We start from the raw sequence: 15,271 nt of genomic DNA on the forward strand, positions 1-15,271 counted from the left end.
TCCAAATGAAGGTTATGTTGGCATATGTCTTTATCTCAGAAAGCTCAGATTAGAGAAATCCAGCTGTAACGGGTGGTTGGGTGGGGTTTTTTTTTGTTTTCTCCATTAGGTTGAGATGTTTCTGTGACCAGACCAGTCTGTCTCTTGCAATCACATGTATAATTACAAAGATAAGAAACAGTTTGTACACAGCGTTGTCCTAAGGCCATTGTTAGCGGTGACCAAAATCTTCATGTGTCTGCATGTCTTTGTGTGTTAAGGGGTTTTGAAGGGTGAAAATAAGCATGGAGAAACAAGCAAGATTGTTAAGATCCAAGGGCTAATCTAAGATTTATGAAGTGTGTTTCTTTTAGACAGTGGGGAAAAAAGTTTACAGGACCTCAAAATATCAGAAACTAGAAGGATCAGAATGTCTTTTAGGGAAGCTTGTAAAAAAGGTACCCTTACAATGCTAATATTTTTAAGTTTTCTAGAAGATAACAATCCAAAACACACATAATTTGTCCAAGGATGCAGTCTCTAGCCTTCACGTAACTTGGTTGTTTAAGAATTAATCATCTAGTACCACCAGGGACTCTGCATTGGCAATGGAGAGAAGCAACCTCATGTGATGATAGCTATCCTGTATTAAAATAAATATTTGAGACAGATGGGTGCTCTAAAAATACCTGTCACTATATATTGAATATAGAAGGAGCTAAAATAACTAGATTTTATTCAGTATTACTAGATGGTAAAGTTAAATGAGATGGTCCTACCCTTAAAACTGTCACTACTTTCTCAAATGGCAGTGTGCACTACATTAGGATCTGAATTTAATTAAATGACACAATTCTTAAATGATGGCAGGATATTCTTGCCTTGGGGAAGAACTTCTAATAGATGTGTGTCTTTCCTCCCACTTCCAACAAAAAAAAAAAAATAAAAAAGAGCCAATGCATATGTTTCATCGAATGAAAATCAATGAGATTTGTGTGTTACACTTGCCTTGTAACTTAGGAAAGTCCCACCAGTTGCCTTTTCTGCATTTTTGGTATCTGAGTATGCTGTAAAATCCAGTCTTGGCTAGTAGCTAGAAGAGGAATGTATTCTCAACATAGTGATCTTGGGAACTCTAGTTCAAAAATACACAGATATACAGAAATATTCAATGTATATCTACAAATGAAAAAAAAAGACCACCAAACCCAACAAATTGCTGCCTTCATTCTCAAAAGTGAAAACATTCTGAAAAATGAAGAATTTCATTTTTGTAAGATTTAATTGTTCTGAGATGTCTTCTTCTGCTCATCAATAGAGGAACCACAGATTTTCTAAATACTTTTTTCCTGACTCATTTACCTAGCGAATAGCTAGGATTTTCATCTTCCAGTGGAGTTTAGTCTCTACTCACTTCTGCTAGGATATATAGGTTAGCCTTCTCTTGACCCAAAATTAGTCTTCTTAACCTGTCAGAAGGAGACAATGTATTGGTGCGTTTAAACCTAGCGTTCTGCTTAAAAGCACTGATGCAGCTTATGTCTGTTGTTCAAAATGTTTTTCTTAGTACTAAGCTTCCCTTCATCACTTCTAAAAGGGCTATTGAACATGAGCATAGTTTTTAGAGTGATGTTGTTCAACATTTAAAATAAAATATTAGGACAGATACATTTTTGAGCAGCAATTTACGCCTTAATAAAACACAGTGATATTGAAGTTCTGAATAAACTGTAAATAATGGAACCATCTACCGAGAGGGTGATGAAAATATAAAAGTATATCAAGGTTTGGTAGCTTTTGGATCAATAGATAATTTTTCCACCTGTCTCCTGGAGGCTAAATTACTCGATTCATGGCGGTGAGGATGTCTTGGACATGCAACATGTAATATGTTGGGAGACTGAGCTCTCTCAGGTATATTGGTTTATATCTAAAGCAGCAGAGAAGACAGAGGAATGTATGAAAACAGTGGTCCCAAATTTTCTTACACAGCTTGAGGCTATTATTGTTATTATTGGCAAATTGAAACACTGGGTTTCTAATTTATGCAATTTAAAGAAAAAGGATAATAGCTCTCTCTAACATCTCTTATTTAATTGTCACATACATCTGTTTTTGGGCTACAACATTATTTGATAGGTCTGTAGTTGCTGCACTTTTGGTGTGTTTCTTGGCATTCCATCTTCAACAGGTTTCTGTTGTCAGCCATCTTCATCTCTCATTGATTTTTATTTTTTTTAAATAACATACTCAAAATAGTGGGTTTGCATCTCACACAGCCGTAAGCCATCTTAACTTTTCAATACAACAATATTCATTACCATGATATCTAAGCCCTCTTTACAATAATAATTTTGGTAGTAACAATTTTATCTGTTTCATGTGCCGAAGTTTAAGCTCTATGATTTCCATATTGGTGATATTTGGAATTTTTCAAAACTAACAACACAGTTGCAGCCTGGAGCATCTTCTTCCAAGGATGACCATGTCTCATCCCAGATGGGCTGTGTCTCTAGGCTGATTGGCCTGGCTGTCCGTGTCTTGATTCTGTGATATTCTCTACGGTTAGAAAAGAGTGTCTTATTCAGTACCTCTCCTGTCCCATGGGGTGGGTAAGGGGAAGGTTTCTTTTGGATATCACAGTAATGTAACGACAATTGCCTCAAGAGGTTTTCCCTCAGGAGGGAGACTGCAGCCTTGGGGTAGAAGTGCAATGGAAGACCAATTCCTGACCTGGGGGGCTCTGCAGACAGCACAGCCCCTGCTCGGGAGCCTGTGGAAATTAGCTCATTCTGGTCAACTGAGAATAAATGAAACAGACAGGAAAAAGCTCTAAGAAAATTAGGATGGGAGTAACACAGATTGAGAGAATAATTTGAAAATATCTTGGGTAAAGCCAGTATGCAAATACTGTTAATCGTCAGTAGAAATCAGAGACCTGATGTATTATCTTATAGCAAAGTTCTCCTTATTACAGCATGAATAGATGTAATTCTGTCCACAGGAACTCTGAATACCAGGATTTTGGCATTAAAGGAATTCTGTGTGTTTCTCCTCCTTCTCCTTTTAACCCAGTCCCAGCAGTAATTTTTGCTTCCTTTTTATCCCATCTCTAAAGTATCTTTCTTGCAGTAGACGATTAAAAGAGAAATGCTATAAGGCTCAATACCAAGCTTTATGTATTTTTCAGTAGCACAGGAAACCACCAAATGCCCTTCTATCCCTTCTAGGAATGAAGGCCAAAAAAATTTATCCCAGAGCAACATTAATATAAGAGTATTTAAGGACTTAAATAGATAAACTTTAATAAACTTATATTTTCAGCGCAGAGCAGATGGTTTTTGACAGACCTGCCTGAAGCTATGTAACATCACATGCCATGCTATTTATTTTTCAATAACGTGATTTACTAAACAAATTTCTCCTTCTTTGAAATCATACAGTGAAGAAGGGGTTCTGTATCCAGATTGAAAGGCAGTAGCCATTTTAGAACAGGTGATGGACACTTAAAATTCCCGGATAAGTAACAAATTTTGCAGAACGTGAGGAGTGTCTCTATGACTTCATCCATATTCAGATGTGGTAATAAAATAGTGCTGCTGAGGGAGCTCAACTGGATCTCTATCCACTTGTTCTGGTAACTTCTTTTCCAGCACAGACTGGTTCATGCCATTTAGCATCTCAGGATGTGTGTAGGCATGATTCGGGCAATTGCACAGAGCAGGGAATTTTTTGGTAAGCAATATAGAACAAGCTTTTCTCTGTTTTGGAAGAAGAAGAAGCTGGCCAGGTGGATATTGACAGTTTGTGTTGTGTGTCCTAAGGGTCACAGAAGGGTTCCCAGTTGTCTTGTGTTTCACAATAGGACGTACCTTAAGGACCACTGTTTATGTAGCTGACAACAAGACTAATAAAGTTACAGGATAAATTTGAAGAGCTGCTTAGGATAGGTTTTAGATGTAGGCTACCATGGTCCTATTCTCGGTGACAGTTTCCTCCTGTGAGCAATAAAAAACATACAGGTTCAGAACCTAAATTACAAACTTTTAAGTCAATCTCAAAATTTCTGCTTTTTTCCAATGACCATTATGGAATGTCAGGAGCCTTTGCTCTTGAACAGTGTGGTTTATCAGATGCCTGGTTTGTTCTGTGTCACTGTATCCTGTAGCTGACTACCCTGGAAGAAGTCCGGAGTTCCTATTCAGGACAAATTTTTTGATCCACTCAATGGGTGCCAAGCGTTAAGTGTTTGACCTTCCGTGTCGGTGGTGAACACGAAATACACCTGCCCTGCGTGAGATCAGTGAAGAATTCTAACTAGTTGTTTTGTTTGAGATCTGTAAAATACCATCCCGGTGTAGCCTTAAGTGTCATGGTGTTTGCTTTTGGATTATTCACATTGCGTTATTATTCACTACAGTATGCACCGTTTAGCAAATTATTCCCTGATTTTATGGGAAAAAGAAAAAAGGTTGTCTTTGCACCAGTAGAAAATGTTTTAAAACACTTTATGTAGTTATGTGTCTTTCTAAGTCAATGCATTAAAGCTTAAACAATGAGAAGGAAGAGAAGAATTTAAACAAAATTACAGAAATTGAATTATTTGACTGGGAAAATAAAGGATCCCAGAATGCTAATGTCACCAAGGATACTTGGTTCAGTTAGTACACAGCACACAGCGGGAGTAATTGAAAAATTTCTTAGGATGTAGCTCTGTAGTCTAAGAGACTAGGAACCTGGCTGAGACTAGCTCATCAGGCGGTCCCCGTTGTACCATTTCAACAGCTAGGAGAGGCTTCCTACTAAACTTATCTGCCCAGGTCTGCCTTGTTTTTATTGTGGAATTTCAGCCTGAAAAACTGTAGATTATGTGCACATATGACAGCTGCTGTCTTGAACAAAATACCAGGGACTGAATTCAGGGTGTCTGAAACGAAAAGCCTGTGCTGAAATTGCTTAGGCTAAAGAGCTGTAGTTCTTTAGCTGGGGGATCAGAAGAACTCAGTCAAAGGATGAGCACAAGAAAAGTGAGATAAAAATATCAGCGGGTTACACAGATGCCTCCTCTTGTATCATAGCAAACACTTTCTCTCTATATTTTCTGATCTCAATTCATATGATTAACTCCAGAATTTGTAATGGATTCTTTTTCAAAACCTAAGAGGTAAATTTATGTTTTATATTAAATTCTGGTGGCACTTGGTATTTTTGTATTTGAATCTCTAAATAAAAAAAAGGGGATGGGTTTTACAGATATCTAAATGATCATAAATGCATTGGCCTCATATCATAATTAGAATTACAGACAATAATACAAAGCAGGCGTTCCCTCGAATGAATGCTTAAAGCAGAAGACTGGAAGACAGGCCACTTGCCAATGTGGCCATGTAGAGCTGATAACAGCGCAGTGCGTTGGCAAGATCATTACTGAAAGCGTATGTTTAATCCCCATCCCACCCCAATAGTTCCCAGAAATGTATGCTATTAGGCTCAGCTGGAAATAGAAAATTGCTCTTAATCATGTACAAGGAACAATTCTAAATAGGAGCATTTGAAAACAGCATTGAAAAATGCCAGAAGGAATGGAAGATCGTTTTGGTTCTTGATGAAAAGCTATCAAACATAGTTCAATGTGGCAAGAGATGTGGCAAATTTTTAGAGAAGCAGTTTTCTCTTAAAAGAAAGCTAACACAGCTGGCAAAGTCACTTAATGCTTTTTGTGCCATTGAACCTTAAAAAAAAATTTTTTTTCATTCATTATGAGCCACAAAAAGCTTTTTTCCCCATTTTTAATCTTTGTGAGGATTTTTGCTTTGAGACTTCCTGCAGGAAAGTGTTTTAAGTGGAAGTCTTCTTTACACTGCCCCTAATGTCTGCCAATATGATTCCTGTTACAGGCGTAAGGACCATTTTCCTTCTGCCCTCAAGCTGTGTTGCTGCTTATTATCATGTTTAACATTCCCAGTGCCTGGTAGGATGGAGATAGAAACTCTTAATATTCGTTTTATAGTGAAAGGTCTTGCCAGATTTTTTGGAGCATGGGCTATAATATATGCACATAATTTATTGGTGAAAAAGTTCTGAACTTTCCAGTGAGTCACCTTAATCTTTCTTCTTATCATTTTAGAATTGTTTTAAAATAATCTGCTATGGCCCCCGCACGTAAACATGTTAAAAACGTTACATTGGAAGTAACAACTTGATAAAAGCAAACAAAAAGAGATACATAGATTATTTTTTTTTTATAAATCTGTCCTATTTTTTTTTTTTAAAGTGTATATTTTCTGGAGTGTTTTTCTCTAACTTCAAAATTTTATTTTTAACAGACTGGAAGGAAGGAGAAGGGGGACCCACTCAACATTGCTATTGACAAGATGACCAAGAAAACACGAGACCTTCGAAGACAGGTAATCTGTGCCTTTTATAATGCTGCTTGTTTTTCCAAGGAAGTCATTGCTTTTCAGCTTCAGCCTGGTTTGCCACCTGTAGAGGCATAAAGAATTTGTGTCCTTATTTAGCTATGACTCTACATTATTGACATTAAGCAAAGGATTAATATTTCCTGAGACAAAAAAAAAAAAAAAAAGGGGAGACTGAAACATATTCCAAGTGTAACCCTCGATGGTCTTAATATGTGGGAGGGTAGGCAGATTGGCCAGACCTTCACTGCCTCTGCAGCCCAGCAACCCCAGTCACAAAAACACTGGCATATGTGCTTATATGTATTTATTTGAATATTCTCATTGAAATAACAAGAACCATGAGCAGAATATGAAAAAGTTTGTAAGAGCAGAATATTTTCAAAGAACATTTCTAAGGTAGCATGTTAAATAAACATTTTATGAAGACATGGAGAAGGCTAGTAAATACCAGGTTGGTCAGAGAGGTGGTAGATGCCCCATCCCTGGGAACATTCGAGGTCAGGTTGGATGGGGCTCTGGGCAACCTGATCTACTTGAAGATGTCTCTGTGCATTGCAGGGGTCATTGGACTAGATGACACTTATTGATCCCTTGCAACCCATTCAGTGAATGACTCTAAAGCATAATTTAAGCTGTAAAGGTTGACTTTCTCATATTAATTTTATCATTGCGTTTGGTAATAAGTCTGAAAGATTAATTCAAAAAGCTTGAGATGGAAAAGGGAGATTGGCAAACAAAAGGGGGAAACCCTCTATAGGCTTCTCTTCACACTTTTAGAATTAAGGCAGGAGGGATTGCCTCTTTTGGCTTTTTTTTTTTTAATCTCCTTTTGAGATGATCCTGATTCTGCATTTTCTGTAAAAAAAAAAAAAAAAAAAAAAAAAAATTTACCTGGCCAGTCAAAGGTCGCCTCTGTGAAAATGATCCAAAATCCACAAGTCTGCATCACCAAGTGAGGACTTAAATGTATCTTCAGATACCTATCTGCAATATGATAGTTTCAGAAAGAGTGGCCCCTGTAGGCATGCCGAAATCAGTGCTCTGCACTGCTAAAATTCAGCTCATTTCATCGCTTCCTTGGCTCTCAGCGAACGTGTTTGAGGGTCATATTCTAAGAGCTGATTTCTCTGAATAATAAAAATATTGCAGTGGACTTACAGATAATATGAATCATTGACTCTCCTGTATAAAGCCTAACGTCACATCTGTTGCTTGGCTAATGCCAGAAGAAAGATCTCCGCTGTTCTGACCTCCAAATTTGTGGGATCCTGGGTTCTGCAGTGGAGCTTTTACCATGTGTTGCCTCCCACCTCTGTTCTCATTGCTTGAAGGAAGTAGCAGGCTAACACATGAGCTGCTGTTCTGTGTGAGGCTCTCAGCAGTTGCCTGAATTACTTATCTCTCAAGCCAAATTTACTCTGAAACGTGATATAAAAATGGCACCTTTCTTAATAAGCTGTCTGCTTCTCGTATATATTCAGCCCCACGGGTGTTGAATTCAATCTCAGAAAGGTTGAAACTCTGTATGTGGGTAAAGTGAAGCACATATATAAATATTTTCCTGCTTGGAGATGAAGCTTTTAATCTAGTTTCTCATATTTGTGAAAATTAATCACATAGGTATAATTTTTATTAAATGTTGGCAGTTGCTAGGAAACTAATCACAATTAGATCATAATCGTGCCAGGTTTTGCACAAGAGTAAAGAAAGATGGAGTCTTTACTTTCAACATTGTGTGTTCTGGCTATAAATTATTATCCCTTAGAATCATAATCAATGTTCTGCTTCATCACATGTACAATCAACAGTATACATGTGCGTGTCTACCCAGACCTGCCTCTACACCCCCTGCTAAATTCAGAATGTGAGGATATCACGGAGGGCTTGGTTTAATGGCTGGGGAGAGGGGCTTGAAGATTACAAAGAAAATGAACCACAGTTGAGATTGCAGTGTTGTACTATTTCAGTCCTTCTACTTTGGGCTAAATCATGGGAGAGACAACCAACTTTGAATACCATAATGCTTTTTTTTCTTTCTTTCTTTTTTTTAATGAATCTCTTTCAAAGCAGCCTGGCTTGTCAGATTTATGAAGCTTAATGTTATCACTGGAAAAGTGGAGAATCTACAAAATATGTTTTGGTAATGAAGAAAGTATATATATTTCATTTGCTAGGCAGACTCTCTTGCAAGATTTCAGCAGTCAACCATCAAAGAGTGATTTTTCTTTCTCTCCCCAGGTTACTTATCCCTTTATTTCTGAGCTTTTATTTGATTATCTACAGAACACGCAGACATGTGAAATGATTGTGGTTGGGATACACTGTGCTAAAATTCCATCTCACAATTTACAGTCACATCAATATTACCTATTCTGATGGAATTACATCTTTTATACTCATCACTTAAACTCTCCTGGGCACTGGAAAACTAGTAAGAACATCAAGCTAAGTCAGACTGAAAAAGTTCTTGGAAGCAGACAAGTCTCATCAGCTCACAGCTTACTGCTGCCATTTCTGACTTTATTTCGAACAATTTGGAAAAAGCAGAGAGTTCTGTGTCTGATAACAATCTGTGCCAACTGGCAAGATTAGGGGTCTTTTTTCCCCCTGCTACACAAGTCTCTTGTAAAAATAAAAAAAAAAATCTAAAAGCTAAACAAAAGCATCTTTCACTGTGTGGTGCAGCAAGCTAGACCAGCAGCAGGGTGCTTGTTGATGCCAGTTATTTTATTTTTTTTTTCATTTTACATCCATAGGGGAAAAAAAATACTAACCCTATAGTTTAAATACTCCAGCTAATCATAGAGCAGCACGCACACAGAGTATTTCAAGCGTTGCCACTCTGCAGTGACATTGAAATGAAGCTAAGCAAGAAGGACACACCAAAGAGTTTGGCTAACGCACCAACGGGATGCCTAGCAAGTGCCAACCCGGACTATAGATCATTTGATGTTGTAAGAGCGGGGCACCGCTGTTCTACTGTCACCACCACTGGTGTCCCACCTGTTGGTGCCACTGCCTCCTGCCCTGCTGCCATCGTCTCTTTGCTCGATGTCCCATTCCAGTTGATCGGCTGATGTTCAGTCTATGTTAGCCAGTCGGTTTCCCCACAAGGTATAATAACCAAACTTTTCTCTTAAAGAGCAGATATCTGTACTGCTATTAATTTTAACAGAGCAACCTGTCTGTAGTATTCTATACAGTAGATTGACATAAAATAATTCTTCATTTTTCTCCATTCAAGCCAGACTAATACTTTGTATGCCTCCAAAGCGATTCTCAGTTTATACTGGAAATGATGCTCTTATATAAGCTGTTAAAAACAATTCATCCACCTCCTGCAGACTCAGGTTTATGTCATTACTAAAGCTAGTTAGAAATATTTTATAAAATACTGAACAGAAAATTTTCACTTTCTTTAAAGCTGAATAACTTCAGAAATTATTCAGAAATTTAATTTTGAAAATGAAAAAAAAAAAGACTGACAGTGTTGAAAAATTTGGATTTTTTTCAGTAGTTTCAAATTTTCATTTTGAAAGTTAGTTTATTTTAGCTTATAATTATATATATAAATAAATATTGAAAATTAAAACCACATTTTTAGTATTGTCAGTGAAGTTTTCCATTATTTTAAGGAATGTTTTGAACATTTGAAATTGTTCAGGTTTCAAACCAAAGCAGAATAAAGCAAAAACTAAAAAGTGCTATCTTTTTCTTAAAGTTGGATTTCTGGTTCTCCTTGCAATTTTAGGCAACAAACCTTTATTATAAAATATATTAATAGGAACTGTGAGGTGGAAAGTCCAGAAAAAAACACATTACCAGTTGCATTTTGAAGAATACATTTGGTAGTTTGAAAGTTTAGACTGATGTCCTGGGCTTTTTTTTAACAGAGTGTATGTCTAGTAGAAATCAATTCTATTGCTAGATATCTAAGTCTATGTGTTTAATCTAACTCTACCCTCTTTTGGCTTAAAACCGTTCCCCCTCGTCCTGTCCCTGCACCCCCTGACCCAGAGCCCCCCCATCTCTCCTGTAGCCCCCTTTCAGCACTGGGAGGTGCTGGAAGGTCTCCCCGGAGCCTTCTCTTCTCCAGGCTGAACAATACCTGTGCTTGTTCTCATGATCTCTTGATTTTCATATTTCTTCTCAGTTTTTCCCATCCATCTTTCTCCTCTTTGTTACTAGCTCTTCTGCTGTAACTCACTGTTCCTCCAGGCTGGTCGGTGCAATGCAGGAAGATGCGTGGCTGGTTTTGGCACCTGCTCTGCCAACTGGCCAGCTGGTACCCACATGGTTGTCGGCCAGCTGGTACCCATGCTGGTACACTGGCCAGCCCACTACTGAGTTCACATTACAAATTTCCCTCTGTCGGACTCTAATTCGTGTCACTGTTCTCCTACTCAGACAAATTTTCATCAAATTCTGGCTATTTAGCATCCTCAAGACCTTCTCTCCCTGTCAGATGGTTTTAAAATTGGCCAACAGATTAAAATGTATTCGAAAAAATAGACAGAGTAGCTTGTTTTCCCATATGATTTTTCCAGGAATGGGTTTTACGTGTGGCTGTGGTTTGTCCTTTAGAAGTAGGTTATTTGATCTCAGCTACCATTTTGTCTGAAAGCTGAAAGATGGGCACTTCCACGATTTCTGTATTGGTTTGGATTTGATGTTTCCCCCTTTCTTATGAATATTGGTGGAGGTTGATTGCTTCTTCCCAGTGTCTATTTTTTCTCAATAGCCACTAGTAGCACCCTAGGAATGGTGACACACTTTTGGGTACTCAGGTTTATCCATTTAGGCATAAATTAATACCAGTAATGCCGTGGTGTGGTGTCTTTCTGACAGCCATATACCTGGACTTGTTCTGTCACATCCTTTACAGCAGCCTAAATTATTAAAAAAAAATATAAAAAATCCAAGTCATATTTGCCCTTTCTATACCTCCAATCAATTCTTTATGTATCATGTAGTTAGTACATCCTTTCACATGACCCTTATGTATTTTTGATTGGTCATTTGCATTATCCTTGCTGTAGAGCTGTGCTCTTGCAAAAACCTTTGTAAGACACTTGGTGGAGTACAGGCACGGTATTAATTAATTTATCAGCCATATTCTCTACCATATCTCCCTACAATTGGACAGCTAAAATTATTATACTCCTTGTCTTTTGGTTCTTGATAGTACTGTTTCAGTAGCTATATTAGGCTACAAGCCAAACTTTTGAAAGGTTAAAGGTTGATTAGACATATACCTCCTGTAATTTATTCATGCAAATTTGGTAAAACAAAGATCTTGGGGAGAGCTTCTTGATCATACTCAGTTTTGACCTACTTCCTAGGTCTCGGAAAGTACTCACGGTTTGGTGTCCTTTCTTTAGTATGGGCTACAACAGTCTGAGTTAGATAACAGGCTTCATAAAGTTCTCAGGCTTGTTTGTAATATCTTTTTTTTTTTTCTTGTAGCTCTTGAGAGGCAGCCTATCTCCATTTGCTCTTTATGTCAGTCGCTTCCACTTAGGTTAGGTTGTATTGCTACTGTTTATGAATGCTATTTGTGGTTAAAAAAAAAAAATAATAGCACATTGAAACCTGCCAAAAATTGACATAGACACTAGAGACTCTCAGAATAAAAACACATTAATATTAGTGCATGCAATTAGACTAAAGGGACACGTAAAATTGAAAAAAATTGAAAAAACCCATACAATGCAAATTATATTATGGATAGACATATAATGTTTTCAGTCTGTGGATTTAAATCTCTCTCTCCTCAAGTATACGCATAGCTTGCTTCTTTACACTACATAAACACTTAGAAGAAAACACAAGACCCCCTCCAGAGGAAATCTTATCATCATCACTTTGCAGCCAAGCTACAGACCAGCTGACTTGTCAAGCTTCAGGGAGGGCCAGCAGCACCTAGAAATTAAATCTTACTGCCATGAATCACGATTTACTGATTTATTTTTTTTGTTTATCCTCTCTCCCTTCTAAAATGCCCTATGAAGACAAGCAAGAGTTACTGTCCACTTTCATAAGAACAATCTGAAACACAGAAAAATAAAGTTGCTTCTGAAAGCAAAGCTGTCTCAACTTAGGTATTCTGTGTTGTACCAGCTTTAAGAAGTACACAGCATCTGTACATTAAAATAGAAGCCTAAGGGAAGTGTGAGTGCTCAGAAAGCAAAACAAAATTGAGATCTTCAGAAGAAAACAGTGAACCTGATTCTAATTAAGCTTAGTAGATATTTACCCATCCCTTTCAGCTGCTTTGAGAAGATGAACAGCACACCCAAAGAAAAGCTCATATTGCAGGGGGAAGCGGGGGAGAAACCTTAAGAATTTACAGCAGCTGATGTCAAGTACAGAAATTGGGTGATAATATAAGGAAGCTGCTTTTGCTTTAGTCTCCCATACATGCAGTAGAGAGTTCACCTTCAGAAGGTGGTTTGGGGTTTTAAGGGTGTATTTTGGAAAAGCTCATCTTTCTTTGTCTATAAGGAAACATGAACAAACTGCTTCTCACTTTAGGCACTCAAAAGACAGCAGTCTAAAGGTAGGTTCATGTTTTCATTTCAAGCTATAGAGCTAGTCACCCCTGCAGCTAGAGGTGCATTTCCAGAGGACTGGGGAAGCAAGCTCTGCCTCTCATTACCATAGGAGTAGGTTTTGAACTCCCTTTTGTTGCAGACAAGAGGGCCTTGATTAAGATTATAAATCCTGAAAGTGGCTATTTTTAATTCAAGATCTGTATAATTTAAGGAGAACTAGAAACACAGAGTGAGAGGGTCATGGACCTTACCTAGCTCCCATAACACAGAATTTTTAAGAGAGTTTTGAAGATGAAAAACTTCATGCAAGTGTTACATAGCAGCAGAATATCCAAAAAGGCTGTAACTTCAAAATTTAGTCTTGTGTGAATGTTTACTGAAGATTTATTCTGCAAAGGCAGAGTTGAAGCAAGGTCATAGTTAAATAGATGATCCACAAGAGTCTCGCTAAGGCTGTGCTGTATTACCAAAGATGAGGTATTGCTTGTTCCCAAGGGAAAGCGCAGGGTGGTTGGTGATCTTGCCTCATTCTTTTGCATGGAAATGCTTCTTAACAAAATGTTGGTGTTTTTTAAAGGGAAGCAGCCAGAAGTCCATCTAAATGTCTTTGAATCTAAGGCCACCTGTGGCATCAGCCCTTGCTCATTAGAAACTCATCACCTTTCCCTTGTTGCTTAGTGGGTTACGTTTTCACCTGCAGTGACTCTAGTGCTCTTGATTATGGAAATCTGGAAGCTGACTTTCTGAAAGCAGTCTGTTAAACACTAACACAGTTTTATTTCTGTGTCAGCAGTACATGTTTAGTTCTTGTATTCATTTAATACGGGTGTGCTGCATTGCATGTACATCAGTACTTCTTTGCTGGGCTTCTCTAGCAGATTGTACGAAGGTATGAGACAGAGTCTTGTGCAATACTATCTTATAAAGCAGAGATAGTAATGCTCTGCTTGATAAAGTCTTCTGCTCTTTCAGGTTCCACTGAATTTAGCAACAGAAGTCAGCAAACTTTGAATTTCACCAGCTTAGACTAAAACAACTGTAAGCCCCTGGCATGCTACCTCCACTTTTTGTCAGCTCCCATTTGGTAGACTAACTGGTGGATTCACTTTAGGAAAGGAGTTTTGGAAAACTGACTAAAAATCTGAGCTAAAAAATTAGAGGCAATGAACTGTTATTTAAATTGCACTTAATTGTGATTTTTAACTTGAACTTATTTGAATGCATCTTTGTCTCCCTCAAAATGCATTTCTTCTAGATGTTTATCTCTGTGACATTGAGGTTTTTATGGTGCTCTGAAGTGCCTCAGAGGAAATGGAGAGTGTTTTAATGCTGCTGATTTACTCTTTCAGGTCTGCAGTAATTTCCTTACTGCCTAATTATAAGGCTCAGTTTAATTTACTCAACACATAATGTTTACTGATGCACATATGGTGCCATATTTCAGGAAACTATACCCATATCAGGTAGTTTTGTGTAAGGCTACAGTGGGTAACATTTTCATCAAATGAAGGAAACTTTGATCCGCAACATAATACACGTGATGGATTATTTTTGTCTGGCAAAATCCAAAGAGTGTAGTAGCTATAGCTGCTTTTGCTTTTTGAAATACGGACTTGATTTTATTTTTTTTTTAACTGAACAAAGTTGTGAGCACAGAGGGTTGGCCTTTCAAAGTGGCTTGTGAGGAATTATGAGGCAAAACTCAGTGACAGCTACATTGTGTTGGAGTAGATTACTGCACATAGTTTGTCTATTATTCCTCAAATAATGAGGCTTTGTAAAAGCTCACATATTTCAACAAATCTTTGTACTCAGTCAGGAACTTTAGAAGATGCCTAGCTCTGTAATCACTGCAGAGAAACAAGTATGGAGTTTTTAAAACCCTTTTTAATGAGAGATACTGTAAATGTGGGAGAAGTTCATCAGAAGAGTATAATGTTGACACTAAAAAAAAAAAAAAAAAACACAAAAAAACCCCAAACCAACCGGAAAAAAGGCAAAACAAAAAAAAATTCCAAGAAATTTCTGTTGATGGTGGTTCTAAAGAAGCTTTCACTCTTCTGTAGTGTCAACCAGAGAATGACCTGTAGCCACATCAGCTAAAGAAACTTGTAGAAGTTTGGATTCACAAAGCCTGCTTCAACTGTTGATGTTCATTATCAATAGTGCTGTAGCATGAGGTAGGGAGCACTATAAATGTGGAGGAAAGCACGGTCCTTTTCCAAAGACTCTATAATTCTGTCCTCCTAATGGATTTATGAACAATGGCAAAGTACATAGAATTTAATTTCCAAATGGGATTTCAACATTGCATTA

General features: G+C 37.7%; 1 protein-coding gene across 1 annotated transcript in view; it reads left to right on the top strand.

The window, feature by feature from the left end:
* Window positions 1-6,305: 6,305 nt before the first annotated feature.
* The window catches only part of LOC104465629 (catenin alpha-2), a gene marked incomplete at both ends in the record, with an annotated part of 49,963 nt that continues 40,997 nt past the window's right edge, over window positions 6,306-15,271 (top strand). The window contains one exon of the mRNA XM_010078755.1: window positions 6,306-6,386. Within this exon, the coding sequence (XP_010077057.1) occupies window positions 6,306-6,386 (81 nt within the window). The remainder of the gene's footprint in view (window positions 6,387-15,271) is intronic.

Source organism: Pterocles gutturalis, unplaced genomic scaffold (genome assembly GCF_000699245.1).
Source record: "Pterocles gutturalis isolate BGI_N339 unplaced genomic scaffold, ASM69924v1 scaffold15603, whole genome shotgun sequence".
Lineage (NCBI taxonomy): Eukaryota > Metazoa > Chordata > Aves > Pterocliformes > Pteroclidae > Pterocles > Pterocles gutturalis.